General features: G+C 44.2%; 2 protein-coding genes across 2 annotated transcripts in view; both read right to left on the reverse strand.

Annotated features, from left to right (window-relative positions):
* Positions 1-932: 932 nt before the first annotated feature.
* LOC124686212 (probable glucan 1,3-beta-glucosidase A) lies at positions 933-3,527 on the reverse strand. Its single transcript, XM_047220202.1, has 7 exons — positions 3,327-3,527; positions 2,825-3,130; positions 2,440-2,598; positions 2,100-2,269; positions 1,858-2,007; positions 1,200-1,549; positions 933-1,123 (listed from the first exon to the last, which is right to left on the reverse strand). The coding sequence occupies exons 1-7, from the start codon at positions 3,525-3,527 to the stop codon at positions 933-935; spliced, it is 1,527 nt and encodes a 508-aa protein (XP_047076158.1).
* Positions 3,528-10,484: 6,957 nt separating this feature from the next.
* The window catches only part of LOC124689474, a 35,445-nt gene continuing 17,951 nt past the window's right edge, over positions 10,485-27,978 (reverse strand). The window contains exons 6-10 of the mRNA XM_047222999.1: positions 14,875-15,076; positions 14,099-14,245; positions 11,988-13,195; positions 11,156-11,240; positions 10,485-10,758 (exon numbers count right to left, since the gene is read on the reverse strand). Coding sequence (XP_047078955.1) covers positions 11,200-11,240; positions 11,988-13,195; positions 14,099-14,245; positions 14,875-15,076 — 1,598 coding nt within the window. The 3' untranslated portion in view covers positions 10,485-10,758; positions 11,156-11,199. The remainder of the gene's footprint in view (positions 10,759-11,155; positions 11,241-11,987; positions 13,196-14,098; positions 14,246-14,874; positions 15,077-27,978) is intronic.

Genomic DNA, 27,978 nt, shown 5'->3' on the forward strand with positions numbered 1-27,978 from the left:
CTTTAACTTGTGTGCCTCATCCTTCATCTTCTGTTTGTGAATAATATCTGCCAAATGTAGTTTCATCTGCATCTTTTATTTTTAAAACATCTTCTCTTTTCCTATATTTTCTTCTTCTCCTCAACAGCAATGGCCAGCCCTTCAACAGGTCCTCGCAGTTGCAACTGGGAAGCTAGAATATACATAAGATGGAATGAATCTGAATGAGAAAACGACACCCCCCCCCCCCCCCAACTAGAAAGTATCCCTAATTCATTTAGCATGTCACCATCTTCCTAGTTCTGGATCATTGGAAGTCGTGCAGATCGTGTTGTAAGGGTTTACACAAGACACAAAATTGGCTCAAGGTTGTCATGACATCTTCCGAGTCGTGGTCCGCATCTGCTACGGCTGTGGGAGCATTGGGTATGGTACAAGTAGGAGCTCAATCATGCAACCAATGTGGATAGGGAGGAAATAACAAAGTTGCAAAAATAACTTTGCCTTGCATGATAACACTATGATTTCAGAGGTCATATCATAATGGACTCTTTTTGCAAGGGTTTCAGATAACCTAGTATTTTTTTTTTTGCTGGAGCATAGATGAGATGAAGTCGACGAAATGTGAAACAATTGTTTGTATAGATTTTTTTCAAGACATTCGTGGATATGCCCCTGCGAGATTAGGTGTTTAGAGCAAGGTATAAGAAATACTAAATGTGTGATAGGGTAAAACATGACTCGTAGTCAAGCTAGCACGGGATAATGTATTATTAGCATGAAGCAAATGATAGGCATCTCGGGTGAATAAACATACAAATACAACTTAGCATATACCAAAAAATAATTACAAAAATAATTAATCTTGACATGCCAAATGTTCATCAGATCTGTCATACAGTTTTTCCAAGTAGTTGCCCGATTGTTCATACACAATTAAAAATTTATAGCCCTCAAGCATTTTGTAAGGAAATGTATCCATTGTTGATCATCCACTGCATACTCCAGTGATTGTTAACATTCTTGTAGGTCCAATAAGCCCATCCAAATGTGGCTTGCCGATACACAGCCATCTGTGCATTTGCAAATCTCTGGTAATCAGCTTGCGTTGCACCGTTTACCTGCCACTCGGCCACCCATTCACCTGTACAGAACATGGCATGCATGAGATACCTAATTTTCACTGAAAAATGTAAGTTCCTGGTCCGAATGGCACTTACCAACAAAGGTGAGAGGGCCATCCCGCCTTGTCATACCACTGAGATCATTGGCGATGTTGTTGTTGACGTAGTCAATGTTCTGCTGCACTGTGAAAGAATCAAACTTGCTATCAAACAACGTGTAGTAGTGCACGTCAAGGACGGCCCTGCCGAACTGTGAGGCAAAGTTGACGAGCTCGGTCGAGTCCGCTGCTAGTCGGTTGGACATGATCACATACGCCGTAGTCGTGTGCTTCCTGACGGTGTCGTAACCCTGTTGGTAGTACCTTTTTAGGCTAGCCAGTGACACGCCCGGAGCTAGCGGCTCATTCATCAACTCCACCGCCAGGAGGCTTGATCTCCTAGCATACCTGTATGTACATCAAATACAAAGAAGGTTAGCAAGACGATTGAATTACCAGGCTGCTTTCCTGAATGCTTGAACTCACCCATACATTGTAGCAGCTACATTTACTTTATCTAGTTGACATACCAGGTTAGCAAGACTCTTTGAATGATGTTGTTTTGGTTGCTCTTTAAAATTACATGTCTCTGTTTATTTTTTCCTTAAATCTCTACTGACACAAGTTTTAAACCTGAACTGTGTCTCAGTGGACAGTCCTTAACTTCCCATAATCTGGCATGAAAAAATTATAATAATAAATTGTTAGATTAATACCTAGTTGCAAGGAAATCAATGACTTGCACAGTCTGGGCGATGTTGGAGTCGCCCCAGGTCTGCGAGCCGTCCCTTGTACCGCTGTGCTCATTGGGGTTCTGTGCCCCTGGAGCTGCATGCAAGTTTACAATCACACGAATATTGTGTCTCCTGCACATATATTCCCACAAAAACTATATCATTTCAAAACAATGTTTGCAAACACACTCTAGTTTGTGAAGAGCACACGTGTATGTACGTACTCTGCCCATGTGAAGGCGTTGTCCAGGGCTTGGAGAGAGCCTCCGACGAATGGAGCTGGAGGGTTGGGGTCGCTGGCAATCCACCATCCTACTGGGATCCTCACCGCATTCAGCCCGTTTGCTGCCATGAACGCAAAGTCCTCTTCCACGATGTATGTGCTCCAGTGGTCCTGCCAAAAACCCATGGAATCAACAAAGTTGAACTGCATGCGACGAATGATAATTAATTATACCGAGTCTAAGAAAATGATACTACTCAATCGGTCATTATTTACTTTTAATAGCTTCATGTCCATGTATACATATGCAAATTATAAAAGAGGCTTTTCAGCTTACGTACATTCATGACCTGGGTAGCCTTCTCTTTGCCGTAGCCATTGCAGATCTGGTACTCCCCTTGCAGCCCCTTGACAATGGTCACTGCGAACACCGACGGGTCATCGTTGCCCCAGGTTGTGCTCTCACCGAAGTTCGCCGTCACCGAGCCATCAGTGTTTGCCTGCCGTGCCAGCAATGGAACACATAGATGATTAGCTCGTAGTTGTTTAATCATGAATGGTAAATACCCTTGCATGCAGTTTGCGGTTGCAATAGTCGTAGTCAATGGATTTTTTTTACAAATAAGTAACTTTGCCTGTTAGCTATGCCATTGATCCATCGAGCAATTATTAATCTAACATCGGAAATGGGGTCAACGACTACTACTGAGTGACTCAGTACTATACCTGCAAAAAGGACCCATTTGGTGCTTTGATCCTCATCCTATTCTTGTCAGCGTCGTTGCGCACTAACTGGAACCTCTCCGACTGCCCCGGCGTGGCAGCTGTTGCCGCCACATTGCTCCCAGGGGCACTGACGAACCGGCCGTTGAATACCTTGAGGTTGAAGGTGTTCTGGTCGATCCGCCAAAGCTTGAAGGTCTCCCAGCCCGAGGCTGAAGTGCGGTTTGCTCTCAGCGGCCCGCCACCACCATTCTCAGCAGCCAGGTAGGCGTTCTGGGTGACGGACTTGAACTGCAGTTGCGTGCCATCCTGTTCAGTCGATACGTGGCAGAAATTAAGCAACTTATCAGTTGTCGGTAACATCAACATGCAGACAAAGCAAACATATATGGAATAAGTGATGGTTATGTGCATCAATCCATCCAGATCCTGGAGTTGTCATCTTTTTTGAAAGGGAAAAAATAAGTTGTGATATAAAAGATACTAGTTATAATGAATATTTTACCAAGAGATCTTTATTGGGGATGCCATCAAAGAGGGACGGCAGGATCCAGCCCTCCGTGACGAGCCAGCCGCCGAGATTCGCCGCTCGTACGAGGGGGCGAGGAGAAGCCGGGTTTGGCGGCGGGACAAGAGTTTGGGCGAGGGAGGACGGCCATGAACAGCATAGGAGGACGAGGACGAGGCACACGCAAGAGCTCTTCATCATTTGGCTACTACAGTGGTAGCTTTTTGTAGGTCTGTGTTGTGACTTGTGATCCTCTGGCTAGCTATTCAGGTCTCGCTTAAATAGGAGATAGTCATGTGGGTCAGCGAGGAGAATATAAGAAGCTCGTTTGAGTTCCACCGGGCGGCCGCGTTCAGAAGAAATCCATGTGGGCGCACGTTAGGGCTGCTAATCTTGCGCCATGGACGTTAGGGGAGTCAACTCCATTTGATATAAGTGGAACTCTGAATGCATGTCGCCAGTTAAGCTCCGCCCCAGGTGTAAGCTCTGCCAATAGCGTATGAGGGAGCTTCGTGGGAAATTACTAGTGGGTGCAACATACTTTAGATCTGTCAATATATGCCTTCTCCAGCTCCAGTCTCCTGGCTCAGTGGCAAAGTTAAGTGTCAGCCATGTTAGATAGCAAAATTTCCGACGGAGTTGACTTCGTTAGTTATTATAGTTCAATGATAAGATGCTATAGCTAGGCATACAAAAATTCAGAACACTCAGTTTTTATTTTATTTTTTGCGGGGTAGTAGAACACTCCGTTATCACATACATAGATGTAGATGCAGTGGCCAGCTAGCTTGTTAATTTCTCAATGACCAGATGCACCGCAGGACACCAAATGTAATGCCATTTCCAACGGCGGGCCCCGCGGGGATAAAATGCAAGTCCCAACGGCGACACGCGAACATACCGCGCCCCACAGACACATCCATCTCGGCACATTTTCCCCTCATTTTTGGGACAGTTTTGCGGCCTAGCGGCCAGCTCGCACATCCATGTCACAGGAGTATATGTTCGTCCCAGGCCCTCTAGCCAACCACACACCCCCCTCCCCACTCTCTTCCAGTCGCCAACGGTGTCCTAGTTCGACCCATGGAGACCACGGTGCCCCCCTTGCCCGAGACAATACCAGACACCACTCCTGTCGCCGAGGCCACAACTCCCGCCGTCGTGGACATAGATCCCGCCATCGTGGCCACATTTCTTGCTGCCAGTTTTGCAGTATATAGTTCAATCTTAATGCAGTGCTATAAATTACAGGGATTAACCGAATGTGCAGCATAGTACGTGATATAGTGGCAGGATTTGGGTCCCGAAGGGATTTGGGTGGGTAGAAGGGGGATCACCTGAAATCTTGTCCACACACATATAACATCCCAATCTAGGACACAATAAACTTGTGATTGGCTACAAACAAGATGCCAGGAAAGAAATCCAAGGCGTTTCTGACACCCTTGGTTCTTCACATGTAGTCTCTGTTGCACCTAGAACAGAACAAGAGTCGGGATGGAGATATTTAGCAATGATAAAATCTACACCACGATGTCACCAAGTAGCACGCTCTCATGAACAATGAGGCAAAGATCAACTGACCGTATGTGCCAAGTGCCGATGCCTGTAACATTGTCCATTTGCCCAAGTCATCTGAGATTTCCTTCACATTTCATATGAGAGGCTGCCTGTGTTAAATACTCTTTGCCACTTAGAAAGGTGCAGCCCATGTGTATCATTTACCTATGCATACACGCATTCAGACCAAAACACAAGCCATAATATAAGTGTAGGAGCACTATTTTTAAATAAACTGTTTTGCACTTAGAGTTAGAAAGGACCACTTTCTTTCCCTGCACGAGAAGATACTGTTCTCAAGAGTCTCTTGGTTTCCCTGAAAATGAACTTGTTGCAGCTGTTAAGAGATCGGTTCACATACGTGTGTATTTGTATCGTATGTGCCTTGTATTGTAACCTGCCAAGTATATAAATAGAAGAGGTGGGGAGCACGTTGCTCCATCCACGAAAACCCTAAACGTGTGTTTTAACTTGGTATCAGAGCCTACAGCCGCCGCACGGGTCTCCCTTTCCCCGATCCGATCTCATCGCCGCCGCCCTCTCCGATGGGTTCCTCTAGCGCAGCGATGCAGCTTTCCGTCATCGGACCGGTCGTCTCTCCGCCCGCGCCGACAGCTGCTCCCACGATTCCCACCGTCGGGATTCGTCTTGACCGCAACAACTTCGCTCTGTGGCGTGCTCTTATGCTCACCAATCTCTCCGGGGCTTCGCTTCATGGTTACCTCGACGGCACGGTGGCGGCGCCAGCCAAGACCATCACCGAGGGCACCGGCGACGCCGCTCGGCAGGTTGACAACCCCGCGTATGGTACGTGGTGGACTCAGGACCAGAAGGTCATGGGCGTGCTCCTCTCCTCCATGACTGAGGAGATCGCGAGCCAGCTCCTCGGCTGCAAGACGGCGGCCGCAGCTTGGACGGCAATCCAAGCCATGTTTTCCGCGCAGAGTCGCGCTGGAGTCAGGCATCTCCGTCGCCAAATTCAGGGGCTGCGGAAGGGAGATGCGACCGCAAGCGAGTATATGCACAAGGTGCAGGCTCTGGCGGACGCCATGGCCACCGCTGGGTCTCCTCTTCGTGACGATGAAATCATCGATTACATGCTTACCGGCCTCGGCTCCGCTTTCAATCCGATCGCGGCGTCCCTGAACATGATCACCAGGGTGGTGACCGCCGCCGAGTTCTATTCCATGGTCCTGAACTACGAGGGCCTGCAGCTGTCGCAGCTGGCTGAGACTGAGGAGTGGGCCTCGTCTGCCAATGCTGCTGCTCGTGGTGGTGCTCCCTGGCAGCCCCGTGCGCCCTTGCCCGCCTTCTCTGGCGGAGGCCCTCAGCCTGGTTACGGCGGAGGCAACAACGGCCGCCAGACTTACGGCGGTAACGGTGGAGGCGGCTATGGGTCGCCGGCGGGTGGCCACGCCCAGCCCTACGGACCGCCAGCGGGCGGCAACGGCAACGGTCGCCCAACTGGCGGCAATTACGGCGGTAACGGCAGCGGTGGCAACCGCGGCCAGAACGGAGGACGCCGGCGTCAGCGCTCGCAGTGTCAAATCTGCGGTTATTGGGGGCACAGCGCCGATGATTGTCGGAACCGCTTCAACCCCGACTTCGTGCGCGGCAACAACCAGCAGCGTGCCGGCAACTCGGCATCGACCAGCTCTCCGCCCTGGATGATGGACACTGGGGCGACGGATCATCTGACAAATGATCTTCAGCGTCTCCACATGCAGGAACGCTATGGTGGGACGGATCAGGTTCAGGTGGCCAACGGTGCAGGTTTGTCTATTGCCCACATTGGTCACTCTTCTTTAGCCGGTTCACAACTAAAACTGAATAATATCCTTCATGTCCCGCATATTAGTCAGAATCTTCTCTCTCGTTTATCGCCTTGTCTGTGACAATGATGTCTTTGTTGAATTTCACCGATATTTTTTCTGTGTTAAGGACAAGGTCTCCCGGAGAATTCTGCTTCACGGTAGAAGTCATGGAGGACTCTACCCCGTTCCGTTTAGCCGTGCGACTTCGCCGTCCACTCGCCGTGCTCTTTCCGGTGCCAAGGCTTCATCGTCTCAGTGGCATCAGCGTCTAGGTCATCCCACAAATAATGTTGTTCACACTATTGTTAAGAACCATGATTTATCATGTACTTCCACTAGTCCTCGTTTGGTTTGTGATGCTTGTCAGTGTGCCAAAAGTCATCAACTATCATATACTTTGTCTCATCGTGTTACCACCATGCCTCTTGAGCTTATACACTCTGATGTTTGGGGTCCTGCTATTGCTTCTTCTGGTGGTTTTAAGTATTATGTTAGCTTTATCGATGACTATTCTCGTTTTTGCTGGATCTATCTCCTTAAACATAAATCTGATGTTGAACGGGTGTTTTATGCTTTCCAGGCTCATGTTGAGCTCCTTTTGAACACCAAAATTAAAGCTGTCCAATCCGATTGGGGCGGCGAATATCATAAACTCCATCAGTATTTTCAGCGCACGGGTGTCTCACACCGTGTCTCCTGCCCTCATACCTCCCAGCAAAACGGTGTCGCTGAACGCAAACACCGTCACTTGGTCGAGACAGGTCTTGCCTTGCTCGCCCACTCCTCTCTCCCCTTACGCTTCTGGGATGAGGCTTTCCTGACAGCTTGCTACTTGATTACTCGCATGCCTACACCTGTCCTAAACAAAGAGACACCACATTTCCGCCTTCTCAAAATTCAGCCCAATTACGAGTTTCTCCGTATCTTTGGTTGCGCGTGTTGGCCGAGTCTTCGCAAGTATAATGCTCACAAGCTCGAGTTTAGATCCAAGATGTGTGTTTTCTTGGGCCATAGCCCTATGCACAAGGGTTACAAGTGTATTGATAAATCCACGGGTCGTATCTACATCTCCCGTGACGTCGTCTTTGATGAATCTGTGTTTCCGTATGCCACTCCTAGGGTTACGGTTGATATTCCCACTCTTCGTGAAGCTATTAATTTTCCTGTCACTGAACCGGCTACGAGTGATCATGTGCGTCAATATGACCTATCTTACCTGTCCACTAACCTGTCCTCTCCAGCTGTTGATCTTTCTGTGCAGAATACCACGGTGATCGACGTCCCTCCTCCGGCTATGGACGTGCATGTGCATGCCCCGGGTACCGCGCCCCACTCAGATGCTGCCACGTCGCCATCGGGTCCTCACGGCGCGGATGCTGCTGCGTCGTCTCCGGGTTCTCCTGGTACGGATGCGGCCACGCCTTCGGCGTGCAATCCCTCGTCGCCTGCATCGCCTCCTGGATCTCCTGCGTGTGGCGCGCCCACGCCACCGCATTTAGCTCCATCGCCTGGCGAGCCGTCAGCTGAGCAGCCGGCTCCGGCGGCCTCACAGCCTGGCCATGGCATGATCACTCGTCTGCGTGACAACACTCGTCGTGAGAAGCACTACACCGACGGCACTGTGCGGTATGAAACTCGTCGCCGTGCTCTCTTTGCAGCGCCGGTGTCTCACCATGATGCTCTACGTGAACCGGCGTGGCGTGCCGCAATGACAGATGAATTCACCTCTCTTGCTCAGACGAAGACTTGGACTCTCGTTCCTCGACCCCCTGGCACTAATATTGTTGGCAGTAAGTGGGTGTTCAAAACCAAGCATCGTCCCGATGGTTCAGTTGAGAAGCACAAAGCTCGCCTGGTTGCTCGCGGGTTCACTCAACAGCACGGCATTGACTATGGTGATACTTTCAGTCCTGTTGTCAAACCAGCCACCATTCGCCTGGTTCTCTCTCTAGCTGTTTCTCGAGGCTGGACCCTTCGTCAGGTTGACGTCAGCAATGCTTTTCTCCATGGTTTTTTGACAGAAGATGTCTATATGCAGCAGCCCCCTGGCTTTGAGGATGTCCGTTTTCCCTCTCATGTGTGCAAGTTGCAGCGTGCTATTTATGGTCTGAAACAGTCCCCTCGCGCTTGGTATGCTCGCTTGAGTACTCGCCTTTTTCAGCTGGGGTTTCTTCCTTCCCGGGCTGATACATCCTTGTTCATCTATAATCAGCATGGTGTTCAAGTTTTCATGTTGGTCTATGTTGATGACATTGTCATTGCTGGTTCCACTACGGCTGTTGTGGAGGGTCTTGTTCGCTCTCTGTCTGCCACTTTTCCTATCAAGGATCTTGGCGTTCTGGAATATTTCCTTGGATTGGAAGCGTCGTACAATTCAGGGGGCATGACACTTATGCAGCGCAAGTATGCGCTAGACTTATTGCATCGGGTTAATATGGAGAATTGTAACCCCACTTCCACTCCGATGGTGCCCACTGAAAGGCTTGCTCGAGATACTGGTGCACTTCTTGGTCCAGAGGATTCTTTCAGATATCGCAGTGTGGTTGGTAGTCTGCAATATTTGACTCTCACACGTCCAGATATATCCTTTGCTGTCAACAAGGTTTGCCAGTTCTTGTCTCAACCCACTGAAGTGCATTGGGAGGCTGTAAAACGTATCCGAACATTGGATACAGGGCTTCGCATTAGGAGGTCACTGCAGCAGAGTGTTAGTATTTTTACTGATGCAGATTGGGCTGGAGATGTTGATGATCGACGCTCTACGAGTGGTTTTGCAGTGTTTGTGGGTCCGAACCTTATTTCATGGAGTTCGAAGAAGCAGCCCACGGTTTCTAGATCTAGCACTGAGGCAGAGTATAAGGCTCTTGCAAATGGAGCAGCCGAAGCTATGTGGGTTTGTTCATTGCTTCGAGAACTTGGTGTTACCCAGCGGCAAGCTCCGATTTTATGGTGTGATAATTTGGGTGCTACCTATCTAACGGCGAATCCAGTCTTCCATGCCAGGACCAAGCACATTGAGATTGATTTCCATTTTGTGCGAGAGCAGGTGGCTGATGGCGCCCTGGTGGTAAGGTTTATCTCTTCTAATGATCAGTTGGCTGACATCTTTACTAAGCCAGCGACACGGCAGATGCTAGACCGATTTCGAACCAATCTAAACCTTGTATGTAGTAGTAGTTTAGATTGAGGGGGAGTGTTAAGAGATCGGTTCACATACGTGTGTATTTGTATCGTATGTGCCTTGTATTATAACCTGCCAAGTATATAAATAGAAGAGGTGTGGAGCACGTTGCTCCATCCACGAAAACCCTAAACGTGTGTTTTAACTGCATCAACTTAAAGGAAAAGTATCGAAGATGGTAAATACGAAACAATTTGTAGTACATATTCAATTCAGAACGGATAAATTTTTGACAGCAGATACAGAGTTGGATACCACTCAAGAATAAATAAGGTGTCAAGGTGGGATCCCGGTGGGATCTCACTTTTAGTGTATTTTGTCTTTTCTAGTTCAAATTTTTGTGTCAAAATGTACACTAGGAAATGCAAAATGCACTACAAGTGAAATTTAGGTGGGATCCCACTTGACACCCTAGCCGTATAAATCATGAAATTTCTTAAACTAAAGCACTCTTTTCAATTGAAGGAATATACATGTTCAGGGTAAAACAAAAGCATCAGAACAGTCTATTTTTTTAGTAGAGCACTCTCTTGGCTTGCTTCTGCCATTGCACTTCAGAAAAACCTTAACCAAGTAGCTACTGCTCAACAAGAAGTAGGCTAACATCACAAAGACCATGTACCAGAGGCATGCATTACAAATACAACTAATGTCTACAGCTGTCAGGTAACAAACAGATTACATACTTGGTGCATATAGTGAAAGTTCACAGGCAACGTCACTATGTCACATAGAAGTAGAAGAACCTACATACTTGGTACATATAGTGAAAGATCCACTGTCGATAACATAGTGCCACAGCATACAAAATGGAAGAACCTACAGTAAGTAGCCATTTCTGCACCTCAGCAGCCCGAGTTTTAGCTCTAGATACCTGCAGAACGATCAGTGTCATCTCGGTGAAAACAATTTGTGCCTATTTTTCAGAGAAAATAGAATTTATGATGGTTACACAATAACCTCAAGAAAATCCAAAGGAGAATAGATTAGCGATTAGATTTTGGATGTCTCCATCAGAAGCAAAAAAAAATAAGATTCCCTAGAATTTGATTCATTTGAGATTTACCTTGTCTATCATGTGCATATGAGAGGCTTAAAGAGTACAAAGGCAAACCATCTGGTATCTAAACTCAAAGGCATGCTTTTTAGAAATGAATAACTAGAAAGTTTTGGAATTAATAAAATTCAAGCACACTAATTAAAAAATGCATGATCATATAAAAAGTGTAAAAAGCAAAATAGATACACACATAGCAAAAAGATAAATTTACCTCACTTGTTCAAGTAGCATACCACATTAGCAGATTTCATGTGTTCACAGTTTCAGATCTAACCACTTCCAACCAACTCCTCTCCCTACAAGAAAAAGAAGCACAATAAACCAATGCAAATTGAAAGAGATGTTGAATGAGCGCGAAGGCGTATGAGCAAACCATTATATATTCATGTAACTTGATAAGGAGAAAGTAGAATCTCTGACAAGGATTGTAAAGGTGGACCCACCGATTGCCAGGTGCAAGAGAAAACAAAAACAAAATCCCTTATAAAGATATTTAAGATGACAGAATTTATTGGCCAAAACGAAGTATTCCAAGATTGAGAAACCCCACTAAAAAAATGAGCAGTACATGGTAGTACTTTCGAGTTTAATGAAATACTATTTTTTTAAATGAATAAATATAAGATATTTGAAGTGATGAATAATATCAAAAGTTAGATCTTATATTGCAAGGAGGAAATTAGAATGAAAAAGCAAAGCAAGCTTTAAGCTTCCAAATGTGGAAATCGGGTTATTATTTCAGATATAAGATGGTTTCAATATGTTGCCAGTTTCCAATTGTTAGTAGCTAATATTTACTAATGTCCAAGCAATAAAGTAATAGTCATATTCCTGTTCTAGGATCAATGTAGCCCAGCAATTAACAAAGAAATTACAACACCATATGATTACATGAGTGACAAAGAAACATATTTGAGGTGGTATTATAAATCCAGCCTGTCCTTAATCACATGCACAATATTATAGCAATGGCATTTGTTTCCTCATGAACAGAAAACTAACTCTTATTTTATGTGTGTGCAATGTAGATAGAAAAGTATTACCTGCGGTGTAGAAATTAGTGTATGGATAAAAGATGTCATAAGACATGTGACATCTTTTAATAATATGCCTGGTCTGCATCGAGTCAAGTTGAAGCATGAAGTTGCCAATTATGGTAGACAGAACAATCACATTTGTCTCCTCATCATACCCCACGAAAATTACAGTTTCGCCGGCATTACACCGTGGAAGAATCCCCTGCAGTGGAATTGTTTTCTGTATTACCCATTCGACAACACCATCATAGTTTAATTTCCTCTCCCATAATTTTATGGTCAATTCAGACAAAACAGCAAGGCCAAGTCCACCATCCTCCATCCGTAAGATGTGAAAACACCAGTCGTTGGTAGTATGGTTGTCTAATGGCATCTTGATCACACCAAGGGTTTGCCTTTCAATATCAAACACAAGGATGTCACCTCCATAAAACAACCAGTATACTGCATTTCCAACAAGGATGCTGGGCCTTGTAATAAAAGTTGTATCAGCAGTCGCCATTGAGACAAAATCTGTCCATACACCAGACACCGATTCGTAGAGAGAAACGATTGCCTCCTCGTACATGTCACCGATTAAAACCAATTTAAATGGGCTCAAGAAGCAGTCTCCATGCACATGCCCATGTTTGGCATCAGCGCACAACACCGTAGCCTGAAAGTATCCCGGACGTTTGGTGTCCAGGCCCGGTGGAAAAGTCACATGGTGCTGTTGGCCAGTGAGGGGTTCCCACACAGCAATCTTGCCCCGTGATGGATTGACTAGGACAGCAAGGCCATGGCAGCAACCAGTGAACTTCCAGATCTCGTGGGAGTTGTGGCTCTCTGGCACGGAGAAGCGAGTAGAGGGGATGCGATCAGGAGGCTCCAGGACAGGAGTGAAGATGGCGTTTCCTCTCAAGGCCATCCCTACGAAGAAGCCAAGAAGCGGGGCCTTCTGGTGGTGTTTGCGAAAGCGGCCGAGGAATTGGGTGTCAGAGAGGATGGTGCGCCAGCGCTTGCAGACGAGGGAGGCACGGGGAAGCGAGGATGGCTTTGGAGGGAGGCGGAGGAAGATCTCCTGGAGGAGATTCTCGTCTTCCAGCGGGGGCAACGTCGCCGGCCAGGAATTAGTATTGTCATCATCGAGGACCTTGGGTACTGGGTTGGCTGGCATTGCTTTACACCGCAACCTCTTGGCATCCACACATGTCATGCTTGGAATGGGATCAACGCTGAAACAGCACCAACAACGAAAAACAAATGCAAAATAATCAATGGACATATTTTTTTTATCAGCGTGGCTGGAAACACTACAAGTACTAGAACCATACCCCGCGCGTTGCAGCGGGTATCTCTTTAAGAAATCTAATAAAATACATAAAACTTGGTTTACAGAATATGCAATACATAGTTGGCCATAGTAGTTGAGACACTAAATTTAAAATATATATGAAATGGTTAAGTATTCGAAAATTTAAAATCGTTATATTTCAGAGGTGTGCGCAATTGATTTAAATAAGGTAAAATTAATCAACGGTCTGAAGAACCAAATGATATGGATGGCTTGCATTAAAAATGCATGCACATTGCCACCTAATGTTTTTAGAAACATCTTGTGTGGTTACATATATAAGAGCACATAATTAACATTGAGTTTAATTTGCAAAGAGTTCATTTGGTTGCCGAAACTATTTTCGATGTTCAAGTAACACATGATTCAACTATGTAATCATATAGCGTGAGGGTGCAATCTTATCAATCGAGCGGCAAAAAAAGAATGGCATTGACAGTTTAATGGTTAAAAAATAAATGATGTAAATATCTTGCATGTAGAGATACACAATATATAAGAATTATTTGTGGGATGAGGTGGATAAATAATTGGCCAAGAGAATAGGTTATGTGGATAGCTTGCATGTTGAGATACACAAACATTAATTGCACTTAGTGGCGTTTTGTTTTATAAGAAGTATAGATAATCAACGGACTGCTTTCTTTAATCAACATGTGTTGGAAGAAAACATAGAACAAATAACAGGCATACTTTCTTCAACGCATAACAAAAACATCCATCCAGAAAAACAGTACAACGCACACAAACTGTGCTGCCTAAATTGAAGGAAAGTAGATTTTACCGTTCAGGAATTGAAGGACGATCCATCATCTCAATGAGGAAGTTGTCGTCGTCGAGCACCTTGGATACGTGGCTGTCCAGCGCCGGGGATAGCAGCAGCCTTTGGGCATCTGCACATTGCGATTCAGGAATGGGAACAGGACCAACCCTGAAACAGCAGCAGCGAAAAAATAAATGCTTGTGGATTGATTCCTTTCATCAATGTTGTTCATGCTCTTCTTTCTCAAACACACTAATAAAAACACTATTTGATGAACAAAATACAAACATACCAGCATATATCCATCCATTCATTCACGAGAACACATACACAAATAAACATCGGAAATGATACTCCATACTACCCTTGGGGAATATGAGCAGCAACTAGGATGAACCCATCTTATGCTATGTAGAGTGCATTACAGCGACAAAAAAAAAAAAAATCTTTCAACCAATTGACAGGGGACCACTCTTCCTAAATCTATTAACATTTTTGTTCAACTCTTCTGGTCCTGGTCACTGCATTCTAACGCATTTTGCAGTTATATTCAAAACAATCAATTAACATGCTCTGCCAATGTGCTCAGTGATCTAGGCCTTACTGCCCTGTAAGCGAATTCTCTGGTGGCAATTAACAATTTAACTGATTTCGTTGCTGGCTTGATAAAATGGTAACGTGATTCCTTTTTTTGATAGAAAATTGCAAATAAAAATTTCAGTGGCCAGATACCACAAGAAATCAGCTCAACCCTAGAAATGAAAAATCTAGGGGATCGAGAAAGCCAGAATCGAAACCTCGGTGGCTTCCGGTGGGCCGAGGTCGCCGGTGGCGCCACTCCCTTCACTCGCTCGTCTGAGGCGCAGCCGGGCCTCGAATCGTCCGGCCGAGGTCGCCCGCGGGAGGAGGTCGCCGGCCGGTCGCCTTTCTCTGGTGCGGCGGGCGTTCTGCTGGGAGACTTTTTTTTTCCTTTGAGCGAATGGAGTGGAGAGGTGCGGCCTGTTCATCAATAAAATAATGGGCCAGTCCAGCCCTACTAAAGCCCATAGACCTACCAGCAGGTTCTGTTGCAAAACTTATACACCACACTCCTAGGCGTGCGCCGGTGCATGGGCCAGGCCCGTTAGTGGTGGTGGCCCACCAGAGAAGAGGAAGAAGAGATGGACTTATGATTAGGGAGGTCTGGGGCGGCGGACCTGCAGTGGGCGGATGATCACATAGGGGCGGCGGCCACAGGTGGCTGGAGTAGGCGGTGCCGGTAGGGGAATCGAGGGCAAGCACGCTGCAGGCAGCGACGTGGTCACAATGATGGATAAGTTCATTCCTGCAAGATGGGCCTCGGCTCATGCCATCTTCTTTCATGCGGCACCTCGATCTCATGTCCCTTAAAGCATGGATAGTGGTACCCGTTTTTGGACTCCTACTCCTGAACGTTCATTGGAATCGTGCATAGAAAAGAGGCATGCACCTCTCTCTAAGAAAGAGACGTTTTCTCTAGATGGAGAAAATATGCCACATAGACGCGAAGACACCAACAAGGGAAACATGAACTTCGTGCATAAGGAGCTTGCGCTCCCTCCTCGTTACTGGAGCATGTCTCCTATAATGCCCTCTACTCAACCTCGTTCATTGTTGTCGCTAATGCACCACCTGCCATAGATGCTGGATTTTTTTGCACCGCATGACGTCGTCGCTACTGCTTGTGTCTGACACGCCCTTGCCGTGTTATCCTGGAACTCCCGCTCACAGTCGCGCTATGCCATGGCTTCCCACCCACACAGTCCTTGCGGGAGTTGGACAATGCTCTTGCGGTAGATTCTAATGAGGATTCAATGTTGGAAAAAGATACTAAGAAGCGCCGCACGGTCCGGTCGCGCATGCGGCGGTGCGTCACGATTCGCGAAAAGCATCGCACGGTGTGACCACCCATCCTTATCCCTGTCTTCCCCTCACGGGCTTTCATGTCCATTCAATTTTCTCTCTCAAAAAAAAGTATAGCAGAGCAGCGCCCGTCCCCAACATGAACAGCGTGATGCGGGGAGGACTCCGGCAGGCCGCCGCGAGCCGCGGAGGGCTCCGGCAAGCTTCCGCCGACGAGCAGGCGCGACCCACGGAGGACTCTAGCAGTCCGTCGCCGACGAGCACCAAGAGGAGGCTCCCTCCCCTAGGGAGGGACACACCTAGAGCAGCACCCTTCCCCGGCGAGCGCGGCGTGACGCGAGGAGGGCTACACCAGGGCGCGAGCAGTAGGGCTGCAGCAGAACGCCGTGGACGGGCGAGATGAGTCGACTGCTGTTGGCGTGGTAGTTAACACACGTCCGTTGGGAACCCCAAGAGGAAAGTGTGATGCGTACAGCAGCGAGTTTTCCCTCAGTATGAAACCAAGGTTATCGAACCAGTAGGAGTCAAGGAACACGTGAAGGTTGTTGATGACAGAGTGTAGTGCAGCGCAACACCAGGGATTCCGGCGCCAACGTGGAACCTGCACAACACAATCAAAGTACTTGCCCCAACGTAACAGTGAGGTTGTCAATCTCACCGGCTTGCTGTAAACAAAAGATTAGATGTATAGTGTGGAAGATGATGTTTGTTTGCAAAGAACAGTAAAGAACAAGTATTGCAGTAGATTGTATTTCAGATGTATAGAATGGACCGGGGTCCACAGTTCACTAGTGGTGTCTCTCCGATAAGATAAATAGCATGTTGGGTGAACAAATTACAGTTGGGCAATTGACAAATAAAGAAGGCATAACAATGCACATACATATATCATGATGAGTACTATGAGATTTAATCAGGGCATTACGACAAAGTACATAGACCGTTATCCAGCATGCATCTATGCCTAAAAAGTCCACCTTCAGGTTAGCATCCACACCCCTTCCAGTATTAAGTTGCAAACAACAGACAATTGCATTAAGTATGGTGCGTAATGTAATCAACACAAATATCCTTAGACAAAGCATTGATGTTTTATCCCTAGTGGCAACGAGCACATCCACAACCTTAGAACTTTCTCGTCATCGTCCCGGATTCAATGGAGGCATGAACCCACTATCGAGCATAAATACTCCCTCTTGGAGTTACAAGTATCAACTTGGCCAGAGCCTCTACTAGCAACGGAGAGCATGCAAGAACATAAACAACAGATATGATAGATTGATAATCAACTTGACATAGTATTCCATATTCATCGGATCCCAACAAACAACATGTAGCATTACAAATAGATGATCTTGATCATGATAGGCAGCTCACAAGATCTAACATGATAGCACAATGAGGAGAAGACAACCATCTAGCTACTGCTATGGACCCATAGTCCAGGGGTGAACTACTCACACATCAATCCGGAGGCGATCATGATGATGAAGAGTCCTCCGGGAGATGATTCCCCTCTCCGACAGGGTGCCGAAGGCGATCTCCTGAATCCCCCGAGATGGGATTGGCGGCGGCGGCGTCTCTGGAAGGTTTTCCGTATCGTGGCTCTCGGTGATAGGGTTTTCGCGACGGAGGGAATAAATAGGCGGAAGGGCAGCGTCGGGGGGCTGACGAGGGGCCCACACCATAGGGCGGCGCGGGCCCCTCCCTGGCCGCGCTGGCCTATGGTCTGGCCACCTCGTGGCCCCACTTCGTATGCTCTTCGGTCTTCTGGAAGCTCCGTGGAAAAATAAGACCCTGGGCGTTGATTTCGTCCAATTCCGAGAATATTTCCTTTGTAGAGGATTTCGAAACCAAAAACGACAGGAAACAGAATCGGCTCTTCGGCATCTCGTCGGTAGGTTAGTGCCGGAAAATGCATAATAATGACATAAAGTGTGTATAAAACATGTGAGTATCATCATAAAAGTAGCATGGAACATAAGAAATTATAGATACGTTTGAGACGTATCAAGCATCCCCAAGCTTAGTTCCTACTCGCCCTCGAGTAGGTAAACGATAACAAGGATAATTTACTGAAGTGACATGCTATCATAATCTTGATCAATACTATTGTAAAGCATATGAGATGAATGCAGTGATTCGAAGCAATGGTAAAGACAATGATTAAACAACTGAATCATATAACAAAGACTTTTCATGAATAGTACTTTCAAGACAAGCATCAATAAGACTTGCATAAGAGTTAACTCATAAAGCAATAAATTCTTAGTAGAAAGCTTTGAAGCAACACAAAGGAAGATATAAGTTTCAGCGGTTGCTTTCAACTTCAACATGTTTATCTCATGGATGATTGTCAACATAAAGCAATATAACAAGTGCAATAGGTAAACATGTAAGAAACAATGCACACAGTTGACACAAGTGTTTGCTTCTAAGATAGAAAGAAGTAGGTAAACTGACTCAACATAAAGTAAAAGAATGGCCCTTCGCAGAGGGAAGCATGGATTACTATTTTTGTGCTAGAGCTTTTCATTTTGAAAACATAGAAACAATTTTTTCAACGGTAGTAATAAATCATATGTGTTATGTATAAGACATCTTATAAGTTGCAAGCCTCATGCATAGAATACCAATAGTGCTCGCACCATGTCCTAATTAGCTTGGATTAACATGGATTATCATTGCATAACATATGTTTCAACCAAGTGTCACAAAGGGGTACCTCTATGCCGCCTGTACAAAGGTCCAAGGAGATAGATCGCGTTTGATTTCTCGTTTTTGATAGATCTCAACTTAGGACATCCATACCGGGACAACATAGACAACAGATAATGGACTCCTCTTTAATGCATAAGCATTAACCAACAGATAAAATTCTCATAAGAGATTGAGGATTGATGTCCAAACTGAAACTTCCACCATGATTCATGGTTTTAGTTAGCGGCCCAATGTTCTTCTCTAACAATATGCATACTCAAACCATTTGATCATGAAAATCGCCCTTACTTCAGACAAGACGAACATGCATAGCAACTCACATGATATTCAACAAAGGTGTAAAAGTTGATGGCGTCCCCAGAAACTTGGTTACCGCTCAACAAGCAACTTATAAGAAATAAGATACATATGCTACATATTCTTTACCACAATAGTTTTTAAGGCTATTTTCCCATGAGCTATATATTGCAAAGACAAGGAATGAAATTTTAAAGGTAGCACTCAAGTAATTTACTTTGGAATGGCAGAGACATACCATGTAGTAGGTAGGTATGGTGGACACGAATGGCATAGTTTTTGGCTCAAGGATTTGGATGCACGAGAAGAATTCCTCTCAATACAAGGCTAGGCTAGCAAGGTTGTTTGAAGCAAACTCAAGTATAAACCGGTACAGCAAAACTTACATAAGAACATATTGCAAGCATTATAAGACTCTACACTGTCTTCCTTGTTGTTCAAACACCTCACCAGAAAATACCTAGACTCTAGAGAGACCAATCATGCAAACCAAAATTTAACAAGCTCTATGTAGTTCTTCATTAATAGGTGCAAAGTACATGATGCAAGAGCTTAAACATGATCTATATGAGCACAAAAATTGCCAAGTATCAAATTATTCAAGAAATTATACCAATTACCACATGAAGCATTTTTTGTTTCCAACCATATAACAACGAACGAAGAAGTTTCAACCTTCGCCATGAACATTAAAAGTAAAGCTAAGAACACATGTGTTCATATGAAACAATGAAGCGTGTCTCTCTCCCAAACAAATAATGCTAGGATCCGATTTTATTCAAACAAAAACAAAAACATGCAGACGCTCCAAGTAAAGCACATAAGATGTGACGGAATAAAAATATAGTTTCACTAGAGGTGATCTGATAAGTTGTCGATGAAGAAGGGATGCCTTGGGCATCCCCAAGCTTAGATGCTTGAGTATTCTTAAAATATGCAGGGATGAACCACGGGGGCATCCCCAAGCTTAGAATTTTCACTCTTCTTGATCATATTGTATCATCCTCCTCTCTTGATCCTTGAAAAATTCCTCCACACCAAACTCAAAACAAACTCATTAGAGGGTTAGTGCATAATTGAAAATTCATATATTCAGAGGTGAAATAATCATTCTTAACACTTCTGGACATAGCACAAAGCTACTGAAAGTTAATGGAACAAAGAAATCCATCAAACATAGCAAAACATGCAATGCGAAATAAATGACAGAATCTGTCAAAACAGCACAGTCCGTAAAGACGAATTTTTCTGGGGCACTTAAATTGCTCAGATGAAAATGCTCAAATTGAATGAAAGTTGCGTACATATCTGAGGACCACGCACGTAAATTGGCAGATTTTTCTGAGTTGCCTACAGACGGGGCTGCTAAATTTCGTGACAGCAAGAAATCTGTTTCTGCGGAGTAATCCAAATCTAGTATCAACATTACTATCAAAGACTTTACTTGGCACAACAATGCAATAAAATAAAGATAATGAGAGGTTGCTACAGTAGTAACAACTTCCAAGACTCAAATATAAAACAAAAGTGCTGTAGTAAAATAATGGGTTGTCTCCCATAAGCGCTTTTCTTTAACGCCTTTCAGCTAGGCGCATAAAGTGTGAATCAAGTATTATCAAGAGATGAAGCATCAATATCATAATCAGGGGAGTTGGGGGTTTTATCAACAATGCATTGTATCTTATCTATGTAAGTTTCAGAGGCCCCTTTTTCATTACTCTTAGGCTTGCTATTCTCATCAAACAAATTTTCAGGAACAATCCAATCATAATTCTTTTCTAGTGCCTCGCACATTCCTAAGAGCTTGCAAGGTATTGATGTCTTAATCTCCCCTTCACAATTAAATTTATTAGTGTACTTTAATCTATCTTTTTCCATTTTTTCAAGGGTACTAGCAAAATTGGTATAAAGGTCAAGCATCTTATATTTAATAAAGACTTTTCTAGCTTCTCTTGCTACATCACCAAATTCTTTAAGAAGGGTTTCTAAGAAAAAATCTTTCTTTTCTCCTTCCTCCATATCACAGAGTGTAAGAAACATACGTTGCATTACGGGGTTGAGATTAGCAAATCTAGCTTCCAACATGTGTACTAAAGAAGCGGCAGCAATTTCATAAGTAGGAGCAAGTTCTACCAAGTGTCTATCTTCAAAATCTTCAGTTGTACTAACATGAGTGAAAAAATCTTCTATATTATCCCTTCCAATGATAGACCCTCGTCCTACCGGTATATCTTTCAGAGTGCATTTAGGAGGAAACATGATGAAATAAACAAAAGGTAAATAAAGTAAATGCAAGTAATTAATTTTTTTGTGTTTTTAATATAGAGGATGCAAACAAGACAGTAAATAGAGTAAATGCAAGTAACTATTTTTTTGTATTTTTGATATAGAGAACAAACAAAGCAGTAAATAAAATAAAGTAAAGCAAGACAAAAACAAAGTAAAAAAGATTGGATGTGTGATACGTCCCAAACGTATCTATAACGCCCAGGGTCTTATTGGACGAAATATTCTCGGAATTGGACGAAATCAACGCCCAGGGTCTTATTTTTCCACGAAGCTTCCAGAAGACCGAAAGGATTACGAAGTGGGGCGACGAGGCGCCGACACCACAGGGCCGCCCGGCCAAGGGTGGGCCCGCGCTGCCCTATGGTGTGGGGCCCTCGTGCCTCCACCAACCCCGCCCTTCCGCCTACTTAAAGCCTTCGTCACGCAAACCCCAGTACCGAGAGCCACGATACGGAAAACCTTCCAGAGACGCCACCGCCGCCAATCCCATCTCGGGGGATTCAGGAGATCGCCTCCGGCACCCTGGCGGAGAGGGGAATCATCTCCCGGAGGACTCGTCATCACCATGATCGCCTCCGGATTGATGTGTGAGTAGTTCACCCCTGGACTATGGGTCCATAGCAGTAGCTAGATGGTTGTCTTCTCCTCATTGTGCTATCATGTTAGATGTTGTGAGCTGCCTATCATGATCAAGATCATCTATTTCTAATGCTACATGTTGTGTTTGTTGGGATCCGATGAATATGGAATACTATGTCAAGTTTATTATCAATCTATCATATATGTGTTGTTTATGTTCTTGCATGCTCTCTGTTGCTAGTAGAGGCTCTGACCAAGTTGATACTTGTAACTCCAAGAGGGAGTATTTATGCTCGATAGTGGGTTCATGCCTCCATTGAATATGGGACGGTGACAGAAAGTTCTAAGGTTGTGGATGTGTTGTTGCCACTAGGGATAAAACATCAATGCTTTGTCTAAGGATCTTTGTGTTGATTACTGATGTCTACGGGAGCTTCTATTCTTGTAGACAGTGTTGGGCCTCCAAGAGCAGAGGTTTGTAGAACAGCAGCAAGTTTCCCTTAAGTGGATCACCCAAGGTTTATCGAACTCAGGGAGGAAGAGGTCAAAGATATCCCTCTCATGCAACCCCGCAACCACAAAGCAAGAAGTCTCTTGTGTCCCCAACACACCTAATAGGTGCACTAGTTCGGCGAAGAGATAGTGAAATACGGGTGGTATGAATAAGTAGTGGCAACGGCACCGTAAAAGTGCTTTGCCCGAACGAGTAAACAAGCAGTAGTAACGCAGCAGTAGTAACGCAGAGAAAACGATAAACAAGCAGCGATAGCGATATTTAGGAACAAGGCCTAGGGATTAGACTTTCACTAGTGGACACTCTCAACATTGATCACATAACGAGAATAGATAAATGCATACTCTACACTTTTGTTGGATGATGAACACATTGCGTAGGATTACACGAACCCTCAATGCCGGAGTTAACAAGCTCCACAATAATGCTCATATTTTAGTAACCTTTAGTGTAAGATAGATCAAAAGACTAAACCAAGTACTAGCATAGCATGCACACCGTCACCTTCATGCATATGTAGAAGGAATAGATCACATCAATATTATCATAGCAATAGTTAACTGCGCAATCTACAAGAGATCATGATCATAGCATAAACCAAGTACTAACACGGTGCACACACTCGTCACCTTTACACACGTGCGGGAGGAATAGAACTACTTTGATAACTTTGCTAGAGTAGCACATAGATAAATTGTGATACACACACATTGCAATCATAAAGAGATATAAATAAGCACCTCACTATGCCATTCATCAGTGAATAAGTATTCTGTGAAATATAGCCTAAGAGACCCACACGGTGCACACACTGTCACTTTTACACACGTGGGACAAGGAGTCTCCGGAGATCACATAAGTAAAACTCACTTGACTAGCATAATGACATCTAGATTACAAGCATCATCATATGAATCTCAATCATGTAAGGCAGCTCATGAGATATTGTACTGAAGCACATAGGAGAGAGATGAACCACATAGCTACCGGTACAGCCCCGAGCCTCGATGGAGAACTACTCCCTCCTCATGGGAGCAGCAGCGGTGATGAAGATGGCGGTGGAGATGGCAGCGGTGTCGATGGAGAAGCCTTCCGGGGGCACTTCCCCGCTCCGTCGGGTGCCGGAACGAGACTCCCGTCCCCCGGATCTTGGCTTCGCGATGGCGGCGGCTCCGGAAGGTTTTCCGTATCGTGGTTTTTCGCATCAGGGGTTTCGCGACGGAGGCTTTAAGTAGGTGGAAGGGCGCAGTCGGGGGCCAGACGAGGGGGCCACACCATAGGGCGGCGCGGCCCCCCCCTGGGCCGCGCCGCCTTGTGGTGTCGCCACCTCGTGGCCCCACTTCGTATGTTCTTCGGTCTTCTGGAAGCTCCGTGGAAAAATAGGCCCCTGGGTCTTTGTTTCGTCCAATTCCGAGAATATTTCGTTACTAGGATTTCTGAAACCAAAAGCAGCAGAAAACAGGAACTGGCACTTCGGCATCTTGTTAATAGGTTAGTTCCGGAAAACGCACGAATATGACATAAAGTGTGCATAAAACATGTAGGTATCATCAATAATATGGCATAGAACATAAGAAATTATCGATACGTCGGAGACGTATCAGCATCCCCAAGCTTAGTTCTGCTCGTCCCGAGCTGGTAAAACGATAAAAAAGATAATTTCTGAAGTGATATGCCATCATAACCTTGATCATACTATTTGTAAACATATGTAGTGGATGCAGCGATCAAAACAATGGTAATGACATGAGTAAACAAGTGAATCATAAAGCAAAGACTTTTCATGAATAGTACTTCAAGACAAGTATTAATAAGTCTTGCATAAGAATTAACTCATAAAGCAATAAATCAAAGTAAAGGTATTGAAGCAACACAAAGGAAGATTAAGTTTCAGCGGTTGCTTTCAAATTGTAACATGTATATCTCATGGATAATAGTCAACATAGAGTAATATAACAAGTACAATATGCAAGTATGTAGGAATCAATGCACAGTTCACACAAGTGTTTGCTTCTTGAGGTGGAGAGAAATAGGTGAACTGACTCAACATAAAAGTAAAGAGAATGGTCCTTCAAAGAGGAAAGCATCGATTGCTATATTTGTGCTAGAGCTTTTATTTTGAAAACATGAAACAATTTTGTCAACGGTAGTAATAAAGCATATGAGTTATGTACATTATATCTTACAAGTTGCAAGTCTCATGCATAGTATACTAATAGTGCCCGCACCTTGTCCTAATTAACTTGGACTACCGGATCTTTGCAATGCACATGTTTTGACCAAGTGTCACAATGGGGTACCTCCATGCCGCCTGTACAAAGGTCTAAGGAGAAAGCTCGCATTTTGGATTTCTCGCTTTTGATTATTCTCAACTTAGACATCCATACCGGGACAACATGGACAACGGATAATGGACTCCTCTTTAATGCATAAGCATGTGGCAACAATTATTATTCTCATATGAGATTGAGGATATATGTCCAAAACTGAAACTTCCACCATGGATCATGGCTTTAGTTAGCGGCCCAAAGTTCTTCTCTAACAATATGCATGCTCCAACCATAAAGGTGGTAGATCTCTCTTACTTCAGACAAGACGGACATGCATAGCAACTCACATGATATCCAACAAAGAATAGTTGATGGCGTCCCCGAAACATGGTTATCGCACAACAAGCAACTTAATAAGAGATAAAGTGCATAAGTACATATTCAATACCACAATAGTTTTTAAGCTATTTGTCCCATGAGCTATATATTGCAAAGGTGAATGATGGAATTTTAAAGGTAGCACTCAAGCAATTTACTTTGGAATGGCGGATAAATACCATGTAGTAGGTAGGTATGGTGGACACAAATGGCATAGTGGTTGGCTCAAGGATTTTGGATGCATGAGAAGTATTCCCTCTCGATACAAGGTTTAGGCTAGCAAGGTTATTTGAAACAAACACAAGGATGAACGGTACAGACAAAACTCACATAAAAGACATATGGTAAACATTATAAGACTCCATACCGTCTTCCTTGTTGTTCAAAACTCAATACTAGATGTTATCTAGACTTTAGAGAAACCAAATATGCAAACCAAATTAGCAAGCTCTAAGTGTTTCTTCATTAATGGGTGCAAAGTATATGATGCAAGAGCTTAAACATGAGCACAACAATTGCCAAGTATCAAATTATCCAAGACATTTTAGAGTTACTACATGTAGCATTTTCCAATTCCAACCATATAACAATTTAACGAAGAAGAAACTTCGCCATGAATACTATGAGTAGAGCCTAAGGACATATTTGTCCATATGCTACAGCGGAGCGTGTCTCTCTCCCATAAAGTGAATGCTAGGATCCATTTTATTCAAACAAAACGAAAAACAAAAACAAACCGACGCTCCAAGCAAAGTACATAAGATGTGACGGAATAAAAATATAGTTTCGGGGGAGGAACTCGATAATGTTGTCGATGAAGAAGGGGATGCCTTGGGCATCCCCAAGCTTAGACGCTTGAGTCTTCTTATAATATGCAGGGGTGAACCACCGGGGCATCCCCAAGCTTAGAGCTTTCACTCTCCTTGATCATATTGCATCATACTCCTCTCTTGATCCTTGAAAACTTCCTCCACACCAAACTCGAAACAACTCATTAGAGGGTTAGTGCATAATAAAAATCTCACATGTTCAGAGGTGACACAATCATTCTTAACACTTCTGGACATTGCTCAAAGCTACTGGAAGGTAATGGAACAAAGAAATCCACCAAACACAACGAAAGAAGCAATGCGAAATAAAAGGCAGAATCTGTCAAAACAGAACAATCCGTAAAGACGAATTTTAAAAGGGCACCAGACTTGCTCAAATGAAAATGCCCAAATTGAATGAAAGTTGCGTACATATCTGAGGATCACTCACGTAAATTGGCATAATTTTCTGAGTTACCTACAGAGAATTAGACCCAGATTCGTGACAACAAAGAAATCTGTAACTCGCGCAAGTAATCCAAATCTAGTACTTACTTTACTATCAAAGACTTTACTTGGCACAACAAAACATAAAACTAAGATAAGGAGAGGTTGCTACAGTAGTAAACAACTTCCAAGACTCAAATATAAAACAAAGTACTGTAGCAAAATAACACATGGGTTATCTCCCAAGAAGTTCTTTCTTTATAGCCATTAAGATGGGCTCAATGAGTTTTAATGATGCACTCGCAAGAAATAGTATTTGAAGCAAAAGAGAGCATCAAGAAGCAAATTCAAAACACATTTAAGTCTAACATGCTTCCTATGCATAGGAATCTTGTAAATAAACAAGTTCATGAAGAGCAAAGTAACAAGCATAGGAAGATAAAAGCGAGTGTAGCTTCAAAAATTTCAGCACATAGAGAGGCATTTTAGTAACATGAAAATTTCTACAACCATATTTTCCTCTCTCATAATAACTTTCAGTAGCAACATGAGCAAACTCAACAATATAACTATCACATAAAGCATTCTTATCATGAGTCTCATGCATAAAATTATTACTCTCCACATAGGCATAGTCAATTTTATTAGTAATAGCGGGAGCAAATTCAACAAAGTAGCTATCATTATTATTCTCATCATCAAATATAGGAGGCATAGTATTATCAAAGAAAATTTTCTCCTCAATGCTTGGGGGACTAAAAAGATCATGCTCATCAAAACCAGCCTCCCCAAGCTTAGAACTTTCTATATCATTATCAACAATGGTGTTCAAAGCGTTCATACTAATATTACTACCAAGCATGCAAATAAGATTCCATAGGTTTTTTAATTTTCGCATCAAACAATCCATGTTTTAAATCAGGAAATAGAATAAGAAGCTCATTGTTGTCCATTATGCCAAACTAGTGTAAACAAGAAACAAAAAGATGCAATTGCAGGATCTAAAGGAAATAGCTTCGAGCACAAACACAATGGCGCCGAAAAGCATCGTTACACTGGAACCGGAGTATGAGTGCCTTTTTACCTTTCCTCCCGGCAACGGCGCCGGAAAAGTGCTTGATGTCTACGGGAGCTTCTATTCTTGTAGACAGTGTTGGGCCTCCAAGAGCGAGAGGTTTGTAGAACAGCAGCAAGTTTCCCTTAAGTGGATCACCCAAGGTTTATCGAACTCGGGGAGGAAGAGGTCAAAGATATCCCTCTCATGCAACCCCGCAACCACAAAGCAAGAAGTCTCTTGTGTCCCCAACACACCTAATAGGTGCACTAGTTCGGCGAAGAGATAGTGAAATACAGGTGGTATGAATAAGTAGTGGCAACGGCACCGGAAAAGTGCTTTGCCCGGAACGAGTAAACAAGCGAGTAGTAACGCAGCGAGTAGTAACGCGAGTAAAACGATAAACAAGCAGCGATAGCGATATTTAGGAACAAGGCCTAGGGATTAGACTTTCACTAGTGGACACTCTCAACATTGATCACATAACGAATAGATAAATGCATACTCTACACTTTTGTTGGATGATGAACACATTGCGTAGGATTACACGAACCCTCAATGCCGGAGTTAACAAGCTCCACAATAATGCTCATATTTTAGTAACCTTTAGTGTAAGATAGATCAAAAGACTAAACCAAGTACTAGCATACACTACTAGGAAA

Source organism: Lolium rigidum, chromosome 2 (genome assembly GCF_022539505.1).
Source record: "Lolium rigidum isolate FL_2022 chromosome 2, APGP_CSIRO_Lrig_0.1, whole genome shotgun sequence".
NCBI classification, from domain to species: Eukaryota; Viridiplantae; Streptophyta; class Magnoliopsida; order Poales; family Poaceae; genus Lolium; species Lolium rigidum.